The sequence below is a fragment of the Microtus oregoni genome, unplaced genomic scaffold (genome assembly GCF_018167655.1).
Source record: "Microtus oregoni isolate MIOR12 unplaced genomic scaffold, Mior012 000023F_ref0000262, whole genome shotgun sequence".
Classification (NCBI taxonomy): domain Eukaryota; kingdom Metazoa; phylum Chordata; class Mammalia; order Rodentia; family Cricetidae; genus Microtus; species Microtus oregoni.
This window is the reverse complement of record NW_024543082.1, coordinates 20,173,835-20,192,505: the sequence shown is the minus strand read 5'-3', so window position 1 is coordinate 20,192,505 and position 18,671 is coordinate 20,173,835. Positions and strand designations below refer to the sequence as shown.

At 44.2% G+C, this 18,671-nt stretch overlaps 1 protein-coding gene across 8 annotated transcripts in view; it reads left to right on the top strand.

The window, feature by feature from the left end:
* Zbtb20 (zinc finger and BTB domain containing 20) overlaps window positions 1–18,671 on the top strand; it is a 777,531-nt gene that overhangs the window by 747,845 nt on the left and 11,015 nt on the right. For all 8 annotated transcript variants that reach the window (XM_041672753.1, XM_041672752.1, XM_041672750.1 and 5 more), the window contains one exon: window positions 16,145–17,749. In XM_041672753.1, coding sequence (XP_041528687.1) covers window positions 16,165–17,749 — 1,585 coding nt within the window. In that variant the 5' untranslated portion in view covers window positions 16,145–16,164. The remainder of the gene's footprint in view (window positions 1–16,144; window positions 17,750–18,671) is intronic.

Here is an 18,671-nt window from a genome sequence, read left to right as displayed (position 1 = left end):
CATGCTTGGATGCCTTGAATATTATAAAGGAAGGTGATGGCTTTTCTTCCCAGCAATATTACCTCCGTCTAATTTCAAAGCACCAACTCCCACTTCACATCTCAGAAAGAGCCCAAATTAATTCCTTTGAGAAAACCAAATTGAAAAAATAAAACCCTTCCTTCTATGACTTAATAAGTTCTGAAGCCACAACTCCCTGGGACAGAGGAGCCCATATCCATATACAGACACTTAACACTTCTACCTACAGGAGGAGGAAAAGGAGGACTCCCATAAAAGCTTTCTTATTTTTATGATAACAAACCAGAAACTAGTAACTCCACTTAGAACTCGCAGCCAGTGGGAGGTAGGAAAAGCAAGAGCTCATTATAAACTGTAGGAATCTTAAGAAACATTCCAGAGAAAGGAGAGTTTTCAGTAGGCTTCATGGAGGATATATAAGGTTTGGTAAGTAGAAAAAGCCTAGTAACTTCAGAACTCGTAACGATTGGAGCAGAACAGAACGAGGAATGAATGTCGCCTGGAGAACATAACTTGGTGGAGCTTAGTTGGCCTAGCACGCCCTAGACTCCATCACACAAGCTACCATCCCCCAAGTGAATGATGACGACAGTATATGTGGGGATTGGCAAAATGACCAGCCTTTTGAATCAATACAAAGATTGTGTTTGGGGGAATGCCATGAGACTTAAATCAAACCAAATTCACAAAGTGAGACAAGATGGTAAGAACACGGTTATAAAGATTCATAGAACTCAATCCTTTCACTCTAGTCTGTAAGTAGATATTGTAAATATTACAGAGTAAGGTATGCAGATATAATAGTGTTCCTTGCGAGCATAATTGTGAAGTGTGCTTTCTGCTCCATTTGCTTCCCGATGCTTCCCAAGGCTTCTGAGCTCTGTCAACACTTCAGCACTTGCTTAGCCTAATCTTCACCTCAGCACAAGAAAGGACTTACATGCTCTTTTTAATTTTATCTTATATTTTGCATTTGAAGATAATTTTTCCTCATTTGTATGTATTCATTCGGTTATGTTTCTGAATAACACATGGCCATTTAAATACAAGTATATAATATGCATGAAGCCCATTCTATAATGAGTCACCATAAGAGGGCATATGACTCACAGCTACTTAGTGTCTCAAGATGGCCAACACAAATCAACTCTGAGCTGCCATGTAGCCCTTCATCTAGCAAAGTATTGGAGTGGAAGGCCTGCACTGCTCAGTAAGACAATGCGTAACAGTTCCGGTTCACAGCTTCCATAAAGAGAGATTCTGCCTCTTAATGCCAGCAGTGCTCCTGTTAATTCTCATTGTCATATTAGAGGTGGTGTTGTGTTTTGAAGACCCAGCAGAGCACATCTGTGCACCAATCTGAAGTTCTGCTTCAGAAACATTCAAAACAAAACTACACCTAAGTTTGGAAGAAAGTTCAGTGTCTTGGAAGCTGTGTGGTAATTATTTACCTGACACTATGGGATCTTATTTCTCACTCACTGAAATCTAGACAACAGGGTTTCCTAACTCACAGGTTAATTTTTGTAACTCTTCCCAGCTGAAAATTTCTAGAAGAATGGTATTCTAGAGGGTTGGGCTGCCTCATTACAATTACTGAAGTGAGAATTTTATTTTCTCCTGTGAAGTAAGTGCATGTCGATACGGAGATGAGAAGGATAACAGACAAGTAAGAAGGTGCTAGCTTTTATATAAACACATTTTAAATCTTGAACTTCTTTCCCAGAAAAGCAAAAGCCTTGACTTCTCAACTATATTTGACTATATAGGCACCTCTTTAAGGCCTATCCAAATCCAAGCTCAGACTGGATAACTCTGAATTTAGGTACATTCTTCTGTTCTGTTTTGTATCCCACCCATGGATCTAGCATCTGTGTATTTTTGTTCTCCAGATTTAGGGAACAATGGAAAGGGTTACAATAGGGCAGTAGCTAAATTTGTAAGGAAAGAGCTTTAGGAAAAAAAATGCAGTTCCTAAAAGGTGCTTCAAAGGTTTCCAATATAGGAGGATTTAAAGACATCAACCTCAGATTTCATTAGCTTTTCTCCCTAGTCCCAGCAGGTGTTCCCTCCTAAGAAGCTGTTTCATTTCAAGTCTGGACAGAGGGCAGAGGTGTTTTTCAGAATGTCTGGAATTCTCTCTCTGCTTTTGTTCTGAGTGAGAGCTTAATCTCTCACAAACACACACTAAGACAGTTAGCATCCACGTTTTACTCCACTGGGATCAGAAGCTCAAATCATAGACATCCATCTTGCCTGCTGTAATAGTTAATCCTAACAGTTACCTTGGCTGGATGGACTGTCTAGAAATGCAGAAAGCATTGTTTCAGGCATGGTGATGTGTGTTTCCAGAGAAGCTCAGCGTGTGAGTCCGACTGGAATTCTCCCTCGTGAGAGTGGGTTCCATCAAATAGCTTGGAGACTGGAAAGAACAAATACAGAAGGCAGATAGGCATTAGCATCCGCACCTGAGAGCTAGGTAGGGCCATCTCCAGCTTTGGACATCAGAACTGTAGGCTTCCTAGCATTTGGATTCCAAGGCTTAGACCAGTAGTCTAAGTTCTAAGGTTCTAAGGCCTCCCCACTCACCCTGAGCTCCACTCTGAGCACTCCAGTGTCCTCAGCCTGCCGGTGACCTGTCAGAGGACTTCTCAACTGCCCTAACTGCATGAGCCAATTCCCTTAATAAATCCCCTCTCATAAGTCTATATGACGTATCTTACTGATTCCCTCCCTCTAGGGATCTCCAGCTAGTACGTATTTTGGTATCAAGAATGACTCTAAAGGAACTGAATCTGAAGGATGAGTTTCCTTAATCGATTTTAAGATTTCTAGAATTGACTCTCTAATCTGATGAAACTGAAAATGTTAAGGGTTCTGCTTAGTACAGAGAGAAAGGAGCCTACATGTAAATTGAGGGGTACACAAGATGAATGTATTCCATGTTCCTGGCTCACCACTCATAAGAAGCAAGGAGTTTAGTGGCTCTGTCTATTGTACTTTCAAACATTCTGGAGAACCAAGAAATATGATGCTGGTCAGTTTTAAATCTTCGGGACCAAGACGCCTTGGCCCCAGCCCTGTATAACTTACTGAAGCATGTCCAGAGTCAAAATTTCTCTCCTAAAGTCCCAATGCACAAATAGCTGAAAAGTAAACGTGCCCTCGTCATGAAGTTGACTGAATTATAACAGAAGTTGAACACAGCCTTTCATGATATCTACTGTTAAAGTGAGAAGGACATTAGTTGGAAAGGTATAGGGAGGAGGGGAAGAGGGGATCCATTAAGTGGGAATAGAACTGTTTGTGAAGACTAATGGGGCATGAGACACTGAGCTCCTAAACTCTGATGAGATTTGTTTGCCAGTGGAAGTATCCTCTCTCAATGTCCTCCCCTTTCCTGTGCCCTACAACAGAGTGGTCTTTGTACCCACTGCCATGCTGCATGGCAGCTGGTTCCTCCCAGCCCTGAAAGGGACTGCCGGCCTACACAGGTATTGAACCTTCCCTGTCTGTCTGCAGACACTGGCTGTCCGCATTGCCTAAGAAAAAAATTAGTAGTCTCTCTTAAGGTGCCCCAGGGAGGATAATGTGACCTCTCCTAAGGCCCCACCCTTTTTGATTTCTAAACAGAGAACCAACTTCAAGTTCGATCAGAATCCCTAAAGTATTGCACAAAATAGGCCCATGAGAAGGTATGCTACAAGCTACAAGAATCACCTGAGAGACCTACTTTCTGCAAGCAGAATTCTAGGGAGGGGAACATGTGGGGAACAAATAAGAGGATAAGATAAGTCAAAGGGAAATAAACTTAGATCAGCCTGAATGTATTTACTTATTTACAATTGAAATTTTTTACAGATTGTGTTGGGGACCAGTCACATACATTTTGGTTTGTACACAATTCTTACCATACATGTGAAAGATCTGAAAGTCACATATTGTGATTCATTATTAGCATATCTTCCAGTGACTTTCCATCTTCAAACGTGGAAGCAAATTTTTGCGAGAAGATATGAAGTACCAACATCCTCACATGCTAATTCATCTTCCCAGAAGTCACAGCAGGTCTCGGGCCTATACCACGTGCGCTGCACACACAAAGTGCCTTTCACAGCACATTAACAACATTATCAAGAAAAGAGACGCCCACTACCAGGGTGCTGCACAGCACACACATGGTGACAAGACAGTCATCTATTGCAGACATGTTAAATAGGCAACTGTGACACCAAATTTCCATTTTGTGTGCTTTGTATTACAGGAGATAAAATTAACATCGTATGAGATGTTAAACTGAAAGCCAAGACAGACACAGCCTCCCCTAATTAGATGTCCCACAACTTTTTAGTTGTATCAAAAGTAAACAGCAACCAGAACATGACTTTTCCGCTGGTGCTGCTGTCATGGATTCCTCCTCCTCTTCCTGTTCTTTGCCACCACCCCTTCCCACTCGGAGTAGGTGAATATACTCTACCCTTCCAGTTCCCTAGGCCGTTGACATTACTCCTTGGCACTCCAGATTGTTCATATCGGCCCTCTTGATCATGTTACAGCTAAGTGAAAGCATTAGTGTTTTTCTTTTTTTATTGATTTTATTGAGCACTATATTTTCCTCTGCTCCCCTCCCTTTCTCTCCCCTCTTTTCTTAATGCTCTAAGCTGCAAGGTGAAATGTGGTACCACCACACCTGGTTTGATTTCTCTCACCTATTTAGAACTGGATAAATGGCTTCCCTCCTTCCTACAGATGTTGTTATTAGGACCACCAAAAAACTTCAGTTTACAGGTATACATAAAGCACTCTTCTGGTGCTCAGTACCTAGGTGCTTAAGTACAGACCTCACAACCTGAGGTCTATCCTCTGTTCCATACGGTAGAGAGCCGACTCCCAAGAGTTGTCCTCTGAATTCCACATGTGCTCTGTGGCACACGGAAACACATCCCACACCCAAAGGCAGATGATAGCCAGATGAAAGATTTTTTTTTTAAAAATATGTTTAGGTTGTACGAGAAGGGAGTCAAGCAGCAAGGCATGTGTGGAGTTGGCTTCCGACTTTCGTCACAGCCAGGGCTCTCCTCATTCTTAGCTCCTCCGTCTTCTCCAGATAAACATGGAGTTTCTTGGTTCACCACTTCTGCCATTTTTCTCTTTCTTTCCCTTTTCTCTTTTGCTTGTATTTTTTTTAAATCTGAAGATTTGTCTTTTCCCCTTGCCCTTTTAGCTTCCTTTCAGCAAAAGTAGACTCAGCTGACAGCCCTGATAGTCTTTTTTTAAATACTTATTTATTTATTTATTTATTTATTATGTATGCAGTATTCTTTCTGTGTGTGTGCCTGAAGGCCAGAAAAGGGCACCAGACCTCATTACAGATGGTTGTGAGCCACCATGTGGTTGCTGGGAATTGAACTCAGGACCTTTGAAAGAGCAGGCAATGCTCTTAACCGCTGAGCCATCTCTCCAGCCCCAGCTCTGATAGTCTTATCTGGGTCTCTTCCTCCCTGGAACCCAAGTAGGCTGTCCTTCATGGATGTCTTAGCTGCAGGAAGGATGTGTGCTGGGTACCTGAAGGCAGAAGCACACTGAGTGCTTTCTTAAACCCTGCTGCCTGCCAGCTGCAGATGGAGTTCATCAGTACAGGCCCATTAAACAAAGAAGATACATGTAGTTGCAGTTTAGAGAGGTAAGAGAAGCACATCTGTTCGGTTTGTTGACTGCCACGTGCGCCGAAAGAGCATCAATATGCGTGAAATGGAGATGCCCAGTGAAAGACTTCAGAAGCTTAGGGAGCCTGATTGGTAGAGTGCATTTGCCTACTTGTCCAGAAGGTAGGTCTTTCACCAGCCAGTGCTTCAAAAGAAGCACTTCGTAAGGGGGCAACCCAGGGTCCTTGAGAAGCTCTGTGAAGGTGTGTTTCATAGAGTGGGACTACCTGTCACTCAAGTGGAAAATGTGAATGCAATGAGAAGAACTGGCTCTGGGAAGACAAGGGCCAGCAGCAGCATCAAGGTGGATGTTTACAGTGCTGGGCAAGCAGGCAGAGCGGCAAGCAGCGTAGTGTACATTATGGAGATCCATGGCCTTGGCTGCTTAATCCCAGCATTTGCAGGACACTAGGAAGCCTGCCATGCTTTATATAAGCAGAAAAGTTTTAGAGAAAGTGAAAAAAGCTCGAACTCAGGTTCTACAATCAGAATAACATCTCCTAGTCAATTCCAAGAACTGAGCTGAATGGTTGCAAGGCAGAGCCATCACTTTATCCTACCTAAAATGTGTTCTGTTCATCTTTTCCCATCCTCTCCAAAGAGACTGACAGCCCTTAGCAGGGTAACTATGCAGTGGGGAAAGGAAACAATCATACTTGATGGGATGAGTTGAAATGTGCTCTATATACACTGATTCCAGGAGGCCACAATGTCTCTTTAGCTGCCCAGTCAGAGGCTTACAAAGATCAGGTGATTAGTAGGCTTGGGCTCCATCCTGACTCATGGTGGGTTCTCACATCTGTCCTATATGTCTTCCTGTAGCTCTGGAATGCATAATTGTGACAGGAATACTTAGCACCTGGCCCAATGGAAGGGTCAGAGCTGCCTTTTCCTAGGAATATAGTAAATAAAATTCATATGTCCGCAGAGGACTTATGAAGATTAAAGCCACCATTAAGGACTTGAAAGATGCCAGTGTGGTGATTCCCACTTCATTGCCACTCAACTTTTTTATTCGGCCTGCACAAAAGACAGGTGGATCCTTGAGAATGTTAATAGACTATTGAAAGTTTAGCCAAGTGATGACTTCAGTTGATTAATTTACAAGATGTAGTTTCATTGTTTGATCAAATCAACACTTGCCCTGGTACTTAACAAACAGCTGTTGATCTGGCGAGTGACCTTTTCTCCATACGTGTCCATAATAGCCACCAGAAGCATTTTACTTTGTGCCGGCAAGGCCAGCAGTGCGTCTGCCCCACAGTTCCCACCTCAGAAGAGTATTAGCTTCCAAAGCTCTTGATCACACTTCCCTTCAGTGCTACAGCACTGCTCTTTCCCACTGATGATATAATGGTGTTATGCTGATTGGACGTAGGGAATGGAAAGGATCAAATACTGTGGACATGTTAATAAATTATTGTCAAAGGGTGGAAAGTAAAATTCAAGGCTTTCGGGGGCTGGAGAGATGGCTCAGCGGTTAAGAGCATTGCTCACAACCATCTGTAATGAGGTCTGGCGCCCTCTTCTGGCCTGCAGACATATGCACAGACAGAATATTGTATACATAATAAATAAATATTTAAAAAAAAAAATTCAAGGCTTTCTACCTCAGAGAAATTTCTAGGGCTCTTAGGCTCTTCCCTTCTAAGGTAAACCATGAACTGTTACAACTGGTATTTCCTACAACCAGAAAGAAAATGGGAAACAGCACAGTGTACAGTGCCTGAGTAAGTTTTGACTGGTAAGCCTGTCCTAAAAGCACAAGTAAGTTCCATGAGGGAGTAAATGGTGCCTCTTCCTACTATTCCTCATTGGCCCTCCCAGCCTACATCTCTGATTCTTAGAGAACACGATCTGATCAGTATGAGAGAGGAAGAGAACACAAGGACCTGATCCATAGACAGTTGTCCACAATATATGGACAACAACTGAAGCAACCAGCTGCCCTTCTGAGAGATTCCTGAAAAGAACAATAGTAAAAAGAAATCTCAATGGGCAGAATTTTGGGCAGTTTCCTGAATGCGCATTTTGCTTGCAAGAAGAACTAGGCTGTGAGTTTGAGGCCAGCTCGGACTACAAGAGCTAGTTCCAGGACAGGAACCAAAAAGCTACGGAGAAACCCTGTCTCGAAAAATCCGAAGAAGAAGAAGAAGAAGAAGAAGAAGAAGAAGAAGAAGAAGAAGAAGAAGAAGAAGAAGAAGAAGAAGAAGGAGAACAACAACAACAACAACAACAACAACAACAACTAGGTATTTAGTATTGTCCCGCTCTGTTGTTTATGGTCCCCTGGCAAGGCAAGAGGGCATAACAATGCAGAGCTGCCCCCTCATGGTGGCAGAAGATCTGAGAAAGAAAGGAAGGTGCCTCAGTCAAGGTCTACCCTTCACAAATACGCTCTAGTGACCTCCTGCAACTGACCCCACATCCTAATTTCTTAACAACAAAAGATGTCTATGTTAAGGTTGGTTTAATTGTCAAGGTAACAATCTAGACTCACCCAGAAAGGAAGTCATAATAAGGGCCTGTCTAGATTAGGTTGACATAGGGACGCATCTGTGGGGATTTTACTTTGATTAGTGGGAAGACCCACCCACTGTGGGTAGCATCAGTGCCTGAGCAGGAAACCGCACATATAGAAATGGAGAGCCTAAGTTTGAATGCTCACCTTACGAGACCTGGATAGAGGTGGGCAGTCCTTGGGCTTCCCACAGGTCAGGGAACCCTGATTGCTCTTCGAGCAGATGAGGTGGGGGGACTTGATCGGGGGAGGGGGAGGGAAATGGGAAGCGGTTGTGGGGACGAGGCAGAAATCCTTAATAAATAAATAAATTAAAAAAAATAAAAAAATAAAAAAAAATAAATAAATAAAAAAAAAGAAATAAAAAAAAAAAAAAAGAAATGGAGAGCCGGGCGGTGGTGGCGCACGCCTTTAATCCCAGCACTCGGGAGGCAGAGGCAGGCGGATCTCTGTGAGTTCGAGACCAGCCTGGTCTACAAGAGCTAGTTCCAGGACAGGCTCAAAAGCCACAGAGAAACCCTGTCTCGAAAAACCAAAAAAAAAAAAAAAAAAAAAAAAAAAGGAATGGAGAGAGTGAACTGAGCAAAAGCTTGCATTAATTCTTTCCTCTATGCTTCTTGACTGTGGATGCAATGTAACTAGTTTTCTCAGGCCCCTGCCTCTGTTCCTTACCCACAGTGATGAACTGTAATCTGAATTGTAATGTACAAAAGACCCTTTCTCCCCTAAATCGCTTTCATCGGGGTGTTTTATAATAGCAACAGGAAAGGAAGCTAGTACAGCTAGAAACCTCAAAAAGCAATGTGTGAGCATCTGCCAGAGTATCTCCAAGTTACCAGGGTAAGCGTGTACAATTGAGAAGACCAGTGAGAAAGACTCGCCCTCTGTGAGGTGGGAATCATCTAATTGATTGCTGCTCTAGAGAAAATAAATACAGAAAGAAATTGGCATTGGTATCCCTACTGACAGCTGGAACTTCAAAACATGTGGTTAACTGTCAATTGGGTTCCAGAACATATACAAGCCACCCTCTGTCTGGGTCCCTGGACACTAACTCAGCCTAAACCCGAGAGTCACACCATAGGTCTCCCTGGTTCTCAGATTTTCAGACCTGGACTGAACAGTGCCACCAGGATCCTAATGTCTCAGCCTGAGACGACCTGCAACAGGACTTCTTAACTTCCATAATTACATGAGCCAGTTTTCTTAATAATCCCCCTTCACATGTCTATATTAATATCCTACTGATTCTATGTCTCCAGAGAATCCTGACAGGCATACAGATGATGTGGTAATACTAAAACTGGGTTTTTCCTTTATGTTTGGAATTGGTTCCGTAAGTTATTAAGTACTTGTAGACTGATTTTTTTACTATACTTTGCTGTGACCTAAAAGTATTTAGGCTGACTTTCAAAATTCAATACTTATTAAGACATATATTTTTATATAATGGCAAACAAGAAATCAAAGTTGAGGTAAAATAAATTGCTAAATAAATTTGGATGAATTTTTATATAGGACAGCACACACTGAAGCCTACTCAGTTTCTATAGTGTGACCTAAATCTTGACTCCAAGCTCCTTTCTAAGCAGAGCCAAGAGAGGAACATAATCAGTTTTTTAACCAGCAGATTACAGAAAGATCAAAGGAGAATGCTGTTCCCCGAACAATGTGTGTATTCAGGATGACTGGTTAATATCCTTCAGATATGTTTGGATGGATAGATATCTTCTTTGTTTTAGATTTCAAAACATGTACATTTACTCTGGGGTATTCTCGGTAAATGTTTCACTAATGAACTAGTTAAAATCCAAGCAACGCTCACAGCAGCTTTGACCATAAGTCAGTTATATTTATTTATAATTTTACCATGTAGCCAGCAACGTTTCATTCTGTCTTGGGCTCACAGCAGACTTGGTTTAAAGTTGGCAAGCCAGAGATTTAGGCTAAAAGGAAGAAAGAGCCTATGAGAAATCAATAGGAAAGCTGCCTGGGATTGTTTCTTCCTTTGGACCTATGAACTCCAACAGTGATGTATATCTAGCTTCAGCCTTCAAACAAATTTCAAAGGAAATTAGACCAATGGGAAAGGAAACTAGAAATGAAACATTCTGCTAGAGTTTGGGGTTGGTCTTAGTGTCATACAACAAGAGTTTGCCTAGCTCTCAGCTTTGCTTCCCAGTTGCCCATACATAAAACTTAGTAGAACTTAATCTGAAGGGAAATAAAGGGATGCAAGAGGGGAGGAGAGGAGAGGAGAGAAAAAGAAAGGGGAGAGGAGAGGGAGGGGATGAAAGAGGAGAAAAGAGAAGAGAACAGAGAAGAGGGGAAGGAAGGTGAGAGAAGAAAGAAAAGGAAAAGGAAGACAGGAAGAGGCAGGAGGGGCAGAAAGGAGAGAAGGGTTGTTACAAAGCTTTCAGCTGACCCTTATTTCAAACTTCGTTTTGTTGGGTGAATTAAAAATGTATATTGGGTTTACTTTATTCATTTTAGCATTCAAAAAGTTTTCAAAAATATCTCATCCCCCTATTCTTCTATAGATTAATATAAACTGTCAAAGAAATATATTCTGCTAAAACCCAAAATCAAGTCAAACTTTGGGAAACAAATTGCCTTCAGGAGCTGGAAACAGCATAGCCGGCTTCACCTAGGTTTCCACCTGCGTTAGTACTTGGTTATCTCCATGTCCCTTTCCTCGCAATCTTATATGGCTATCATGGACTATCCTTTTCTAAAAATCAACTTCGACTGAAGATTGTCTTCCTTCTTGTATAAAATGTTACCAGCTTTGGGCCAGGAGATGAGTAAGTGAGGACCTTGGAGCAAATGCCCAAAACCCAGGGAAAGCCTCCTGCAGCAGCACAGTCTATACCAACAATGTCCCTGGGACAAGACTAAAATGAGCACATTGTTTGAGGCTGAGCTCTGGATACCTGGCCGCCTCTGCGGGCCCCTAGCTCACGTGCTGAGTAACTGCTCTTCCTTTGGCACTACTTTGATTTAGACCTGTTGATTTGAAAACTGGTATTTCCTCTTTTTTGCGACCTTGCCTCCCCTTCCCCCACTGGCCCAGCCCCCTTCCCTGCACCTTAGACTTGCGCTCCTCTCTTTTAACGTCCCTTCGCTCTCCTGCCTGAGAAAGGACTGGATTTCACACCTAATTAAAAAGATTGCATTGCCTGCTGTTCCTTTTCTTGTTCCTTTCTCTTATTCGCAGGCAGCTTTTTATTCTCATGCTAAGTCCTATCCGTGGACCCCTGCGGCTTGCAGGACAGGCAGGGGCAAAGTTCCTCTAAAGCTGAGCGCCAGGCCCCCTCACCACCCATTTCTGCAGGCAGATTTCACCTTGGGGACTCAGCCCTGCTCCAGCCCCATCCATTTGTGCGCTTGCAGAACCGTCACTGAAGAGTAGTGACAACCTCACTGTCCACAGGACATTCCTGGAATGTTCCCACTGAGTGTCATCACAGACTGGCTTTCTTGCTCTGGTAGAAAGCCAGGTGGGTAGGTTATTCTTTAAAATATATGAAGAGCTATTTTTAATAACACTTTTCTCTTTGCCATCAGTTTTATTGTCATTCCACTGTGGGTTTCCTTAAGGCAATGTGGCATTTTCAGATACACAAAAATCTATGTAAAGTTGTGTAGTTTTGAAGATTTGGGATTTCCAGGGGAGAGAGGTTAGTTGGTTTGGGGGTGTTGGGAGGTTTTGTGGGGTTTTTTTTCTTGGTTATTTTGAATAGCCCAAATGCCTATTCAGTGCCAGTCTTGAAAAGAATGGAGTTAGCATTTTCACACCATTCCTTCCTATACAGTCCTGAATACCATCTAATCAAGATTTGTTTTCAATGGGGGGGACAGATCTACAGTAGGCTATTTCAAATTTATCCCATTGGAATCTATACATTAATGCCCATTGGATGAAAAGGACGTGCTCACAAAAGCCTGGAATTTGCCTTACTGTGGCAGAAACTTTCCCACTGTATTCGTCTTAAAAATAAAAGCAAGCCTGGGAAAGGAATTGCCTCGGCATTGTGTGCTGGAGGAGTGAGGCGTGCTTGAATGGAGAGGCAGCCTTTCCATCACATCTGTACCACTATCAGCAAAAGAGAAGTCAGCCTTTCATGGCAGCTCGCTGTGGTGGGGGCCTAGTGTACTGAGGGAGATGTTTAGAGTCTTGTCTGTAGAAATCCAGAAGGCTGATAGGGACAGCTTGTATCTTTGTAGCTTGTATCTTGTAGAGTTTTTCTTTTCTTCTGTGGTTCTTGGTGAAGTGGCTGAAAACAGTAATGTAATAGTCATATTTGCTATATAGCAAATAATCTCATTATTTAGATTTGCTAAATCTTCACTCCAGCTTTGTCAGAGTTTTCTCATGAAAGTGTGTGTGTGAAAATATGTAAGATAAAATAGATTTTTAGTACTCTCTCATCTCTTAAGCAGTGTCTATCATAGCTTTTAGTCTCTTTGTCTCTTTTTCAAATGAGAATGAGTGTAGTCCTGGATTCTTAGTTATTCACGTGTCACTCTTCATAGTACCAAGAAGTATGGGTTCTAATCCCAACTCCGCTACTTGTTTGCTTGATGCATACAACTTTGATCAAATCAGGTAGAAACTTTAGAACCATAACTTCCTCTTGCCTCACAGAAAACAGCAATAATGTCCTGAAATTTACCACAAAACCTGCAGAAACAAAGGAGGTCTTAGGTAGAGAATTTCATACTGTGTAAAATGCTATAAGGACATTAACAAGGGTAACAATTGGGAAGGGAATGCTCCTTAGAATCCGCTAAAGGAAGTCAGCTGGATCATCTACCTCTGCAGTGCAGTCCCTGTGAGTGGCACCATGGTCACATATGCTTTGAAAATAAGCCCACCTTGCCCAGAGACGGCGATCCTCCTGCCATCTGTGTACAGCCAGCTAACTGCTTAAATGAGAGAGAGGCTTCGGTGACAGGGAAAGCATGTGTAGAAAGTAATACATTTGAGTCCCAGGACTCATTGGTTTATTTCTCATAAATAAATAGACATATTGTACACGCTGACATGCACGTGGGCGTGTTTAAGTTAGATGGCCGCAGCTACAGTGAAGTCCCCAGGCCTAGAAGCAGGAAGGCTGGAGGAAGTCTTTAGCTTTCACTTAAGAGCTGAAGTTTGCAGCAGCTGAATGGACCCCTGATGTGTCACACAGGACAATTTCCCTGGGGTTGCTTACTACAAGATACAGAGATCTAGGTTGCAATCGGTGTGAGGCTGCTTTGTTCTGAAAGCCCACTTCCTTGGCCTCTCTCAACCTGATAGCTTGGTTTTGGATTCATACTCTTCTCACCATTGTAACCAAATCATGACAGAAAAAACCTTGAGGGAGTGTCCTAGTTGGATTCCCGTTCCCGTGATAAAGACCATGTTCCAAACTTACTTGGTAAGCAAAGGGTTTATGCTGTTTTACAGGTTAGATTCCGTTGCGGAGGAAAGTTAAGGTAGCATCTAGAAGGGAAGCTGAGATCTGAATATATTGTATATAAAAAAAAAATTTTCAAGAAAAAGAAATGGAAGTAAGGAAGGATAGAGGAAGTGAGCCTCCGGGGAGGAATGAAGCAGAACCAGCAGGAACACTGTGTGGTCCTTTGAATAAGAATGGCCCACATGGGTTGAGGGATTTGAATGCTCAGTCCTCAGGGAGTGGCAATCCTTGATAATGATTAGGGACTATGGCTTTGTTCGAGTAGGGGTAGCCTTTTTGGAGGAAGTGTCTCCCTGGGGGAGGGCTTTGGGATTTCAAAAGCCCAAGCCCAGCTCAGTATCGCTCTCTTCCGGCCTACGGATCTAGACGTGGAACTCTGAGCTGGTTCTCCAGCACCAAGTCTGCTTGTGTGCCGCAAGGTCCCCGCCATGATGATCATGGACTAAACTTCTGGAACTGTAAGCCAGCCCCACTTAAATGCTTTATTTTTAAGAGTTGCCGTGGTCCGGGTGTCTTTTCCCCGCTGTAGAGCACTAAGACAGCGTGCCTCCCAACTTCTCAGCCTCATTTTTCACACCAAGACCATCTGCCCAGGGCTCTCCTTCATCAATTATTAGCAATCAAGAAATTGCCCCCATAGCAACAGGAGGCAGTTTCTCAATTGGGATTCCCTCTTCCCTGGTGTCTCTGGCTTATGTCAAGTTGACAATAACTAAGTACCACTGGGAGGAAAGGTTTTTCTTGGGTCGTGGTGTCAGAGGGTTCAGCTCAGGCTTGGTTGGCCCCGGAGTAACAATGGACATATATGGCAGGTGTGGTTCTTCACTGCATTATATACAGGAAGCAGAAAATTCGAAACGCCACAGCAAGATCAGCCCTAAAGGGCCCCTTGACCTGTGATTACTTCCTCCAGCCAGGCCTGCCCTCCTACTTTAACCACCTCCCCAAATAGTTTCTTACTTTTAATCTACTAAGGGCTTAATCAGCTCAGTAGGCCAGACCCTCATAATCTAGTTATCGATGATAATTCCCTCTCGGACAGAACCAGAAGTGTTCCTCACTAGTCTTTCAGGTACCTCTTAATCCAGGCATGTCTTCTGTCCAAAGGGAGCATTGCAGATTGTGAAGTGACTGTGTGGTTCTGGCTGAAGAATGACTTGTAGAAAGGTATCTTGAGAGACCCGAGAGGTGAGGTAGAAAATGGGGCGTGCCTGGGACTGTGCCGTACACGTCTGTTTTCTTCTCTGCATGGAGCCATGCTAGCATTAGCACCTGGCTTGACAGCCTGAAACATAGGGGTGGGAGTTGGTCAGATGGGCAGAGCTTCCACAGAGATTATTTTCTTCCTCCTGGGGGCTGTTTAATAGTTCTACAAAACATCCTATTGCTCAAAGAAAGCTTGTATCCCACCTCTAGATCCCTTCCTGGTCTCCTGGCCTGGTTATTAACAGTGCTCTCTTTCACTCTGAAAGTGGCTTTTTTGAATAATAAATGTGATCACCTAGTGTGACCACACTCAGCACATCCAGCTCCGGCCTTTTAAGACATTCTTCCCGAGTACTTTAATTCCAGTACTCAGTACTCGGGAGGCAGAGGCAGGCAGATCTCAAGGCCGGCCTTGGCTATGTAGTGAGTTTCAGGACCACCTAAGTGACATAGTAAGAACCTAGCTCAAAAAGAAAGAAAGAGAGAGAGAGAGAGAGAGAAAGAAAAGAAAAGAAAAATCCTTCATTAAGCATCAGCAGCACCTGTATCACAAAGAGTCATCCTTGAAAGTGCTCAGACTGTCAGGGACTGTAAGAAGAGTGCAGGTACTGAAAGCAGCGAGAAAGTGCCCCTCCTGCAGGCAGATTGCTTACCCTACAATCTGGAAAGCTTGGTGGAAGCTGTTTGCTAAACATCTTAATCCGGGTTGAATTTTCCTAGAATTTTTACTTATATGGTATGGGATATGATAACGTGCCATGTATACTAGGAAGGGATTTTTAAACTATGAATACTGATACTGCCTATCAATAAAAATAAGAAACTTCAGTAGTAACTTGAGAAGAGGTGAAATTAAAATTTCCCAGAGGACTTGGGATTTGGCCTAACCAAAGTAAGGTGGAGTGTTCCCTAAATTCAAATACATCTTGGTCCACTCTGTTCTTCATGCGGTAGCTACAGAAATAGCAGGCAACAACCTATCTGGTTATCCTTTGAGAAGACAACTTCCCCTGAATTTTTTGGGTTCCGGTATGAATGTGATATCCCATATAGCTGGAACACTAAAACCAGAGGTGGAGAGAAACTCAAGGCGTTGGTTGCCTAGGCTGTGTGAGCAGCCTGACCAACTTGTGTGTGTCTTCAAGGTTCTGGCTACGAGTGTTAGAAATCCAATCAGCGAAATCTGACTATGTGCCCTGTCTTGTATTTGCCTCACTGTACTGCAGGTGACATCAGTTGCAAGGGGATGACCGAGCGCATTCACAGCATCAACCTTCACAACTTCAGCAATTCCGTGCTCGAGACCCTCAACGAGCAGCGCAACCGTGGCCACTTCTGTGACGTGACGGTTCGCATCCACGGGAGCATGCTGCGCGCACACCGCTGCGTGCTGGCAGCCGGCAGCCCCTTCTTCCAAGACAAGCTGCTGCTGGGCTACAGTGACATCGAAATCCCATCGGTGGTGTCAGTACAGTCGGTGCAAAAGCTCATTGACTTCATGTACAGCGGTGTGCTGCGAGTCTCACAGTCGGAAGCTCTGCAGATCCTCACAGCCGCCAGCATCCTGCAGATCAAAACAGTCATAGATGAGTGCACACGCATCGTGTCTCAAAATGTGGGCGATGTGTTCCCCGGCATCCAGGATTCTGGCCAGGACACACCAAGAGGCACACCAGAGTCAGGCACATCTGGCCAGAGCAGTGACACGGAATCAGGCTACCTGCAGAGCCATCCACAACACAGTGTGGACAGAATCTACTCGGCACTGTACGCTTGTTCCATGCAGAATGGCAGCGGCGAGCGCTCCTTCTACAGCGGTGCAGTCGTCAGCCACCACGAAACTGCACTCGGCCTGCCCCGTGACCACCACATAGAAGACCCCAGCTGGATCACACGCATCCATGAGCGCTCGCAGCAGATGGAGCGCTACCTGTCCACCACCCCTGAGACCACACACTGCCGCAAGCAGCCCCGGCCAGTGCGCATCCAGACTCTCGTGGGCAACATCCACATCAAGCAGGAAATGGAAGATGACTATGACTACTATGGGCAGCAAAGGGTGCAGATCCTAGAGCGCAATGAATCCGAGGAGTGCACGGAAGACACTGACCAGGCCGAGGGCACCGAGAGCGAGCCCAAAGGTGAAAGCTTTGATTCCGGGGTCAGCTCCTCTATTGGCACTGAGCCTGACTCAGTGGAGCAACAGTTTGGGGCAGGAGCCACAAGGGACGGTCAGGCGGAACCCGCCCAACCTGAGCAGGCAGCAGAAGCTCCAACTGAGGGCAGTGTCCAGCCAAACCAGCTAGAAACAGGTGCCTCCTCTCCGGAGAGAAGCAACGAGGTGGAGATGGACAATACAGTGATCACTGTCAGTAACAGCTCCGAGAAGGGTGTCCTGCAACAGCCGTCAGTCAACACATCCATTGGGCAACCATTGCCAAGTACCCAGCTCTATTTACGCCAGACAGAAACGCTCACCAGCAACCTGAGGATGCCTCTGACCTTGACCAGCAACACACAGGTCATTGGCACAGCTGGCAACACCTACCTGCCAGCCCTCTTCACTACCCAGCCCGCGGGCAGTGGCCCCAAGCCTTTTCTCTTCAGCCTGCCACAGCCCCTGACAGGCCAGCAGACCCAGTTTGTGACAGTGTCCCAGCCCGGCCTGTCCACCTTTACTGCACAGCTGCCAGCGCCACAGCCCCTGGCATCATCTGCAGGCCACAGCACAGCCAGTGGGCAAGGTGAAAAAAAGCCTTATGAGTGTACTCTCTGCAACAAGACTTTCACAGCCAAACAGAACTACGTCAAGCACATGTTCGTCCATACAGGTGAGTGTTGCTTCTCTGAAGACTTGGCAACAGGGTATTGAGGGCTGCGGGAGGGGCAGAACAGGAGAACAGGTAGAAGGGGAAGGGTTGGAGTCATCTTTCAAATTTCAAAGAAACCCCACCGTGGACCCCTTCTAGAAGTCTAGCTATGCCCGACATAGGAATGAAGTACCCCAAATCATAAACACCCTATATGGAAAAAGGATGTCGTAGGAGTGTGCAGCCTGCAGAAGAGAAGAGTCAGGACATCATATCCAACACCTAAGTATTGACGTGGTATAGGTTCAAAGCTTGCTCTTTGGAGGCAGATTGCTCAGCCTGGCCCAGTTTCTTACTACTAAACTGTGGCACCTTGGAAGAAATCACTTAACTACTTTAAAGAGAGAGAGAGAGAGAGAATAGTAGTGATGTCCTTGTGCTGCTTCGAAGAATTATATTAACATGACTTACAGGTGTTCCTAGCATAGTAAGCACTGTATAAATTGTAGCTATTGTTACCATTATTAAGATGGCTGGGAAGAGGAGACATTAAGTTTATTCTATTTGGCTCAAAAAATAAAATAAAATGGAACTGGGCAACTGAAAGCTCTACAGAGAGTCTTTCAACTAAATAAAAGAAAAAGTTGAACAAGTTGCTCAGAGCTGTTTGCTTCTGCAAAGGACTGGGCTTCTGTAATTTAAAGAGAGGATGGATTGTTTTATAAAGATACTGTCCAGAGTACTTGGGAAAGATAATGGTTCCCTGGACTCTACCACGCCGGAGACAAAGGTCTGCAGACCTCCGAGGCTGCCCTTTCCCTAGCTCTATAGTAGGACACAACTAGAAGTGCCTCCTTATAAGAGATCATCTGTGCGGTTATGGCTTCACAGAGGTTCTCTTAGGACTAAAGTCACTGAGCACAGCAACAATCATATTTGAAAT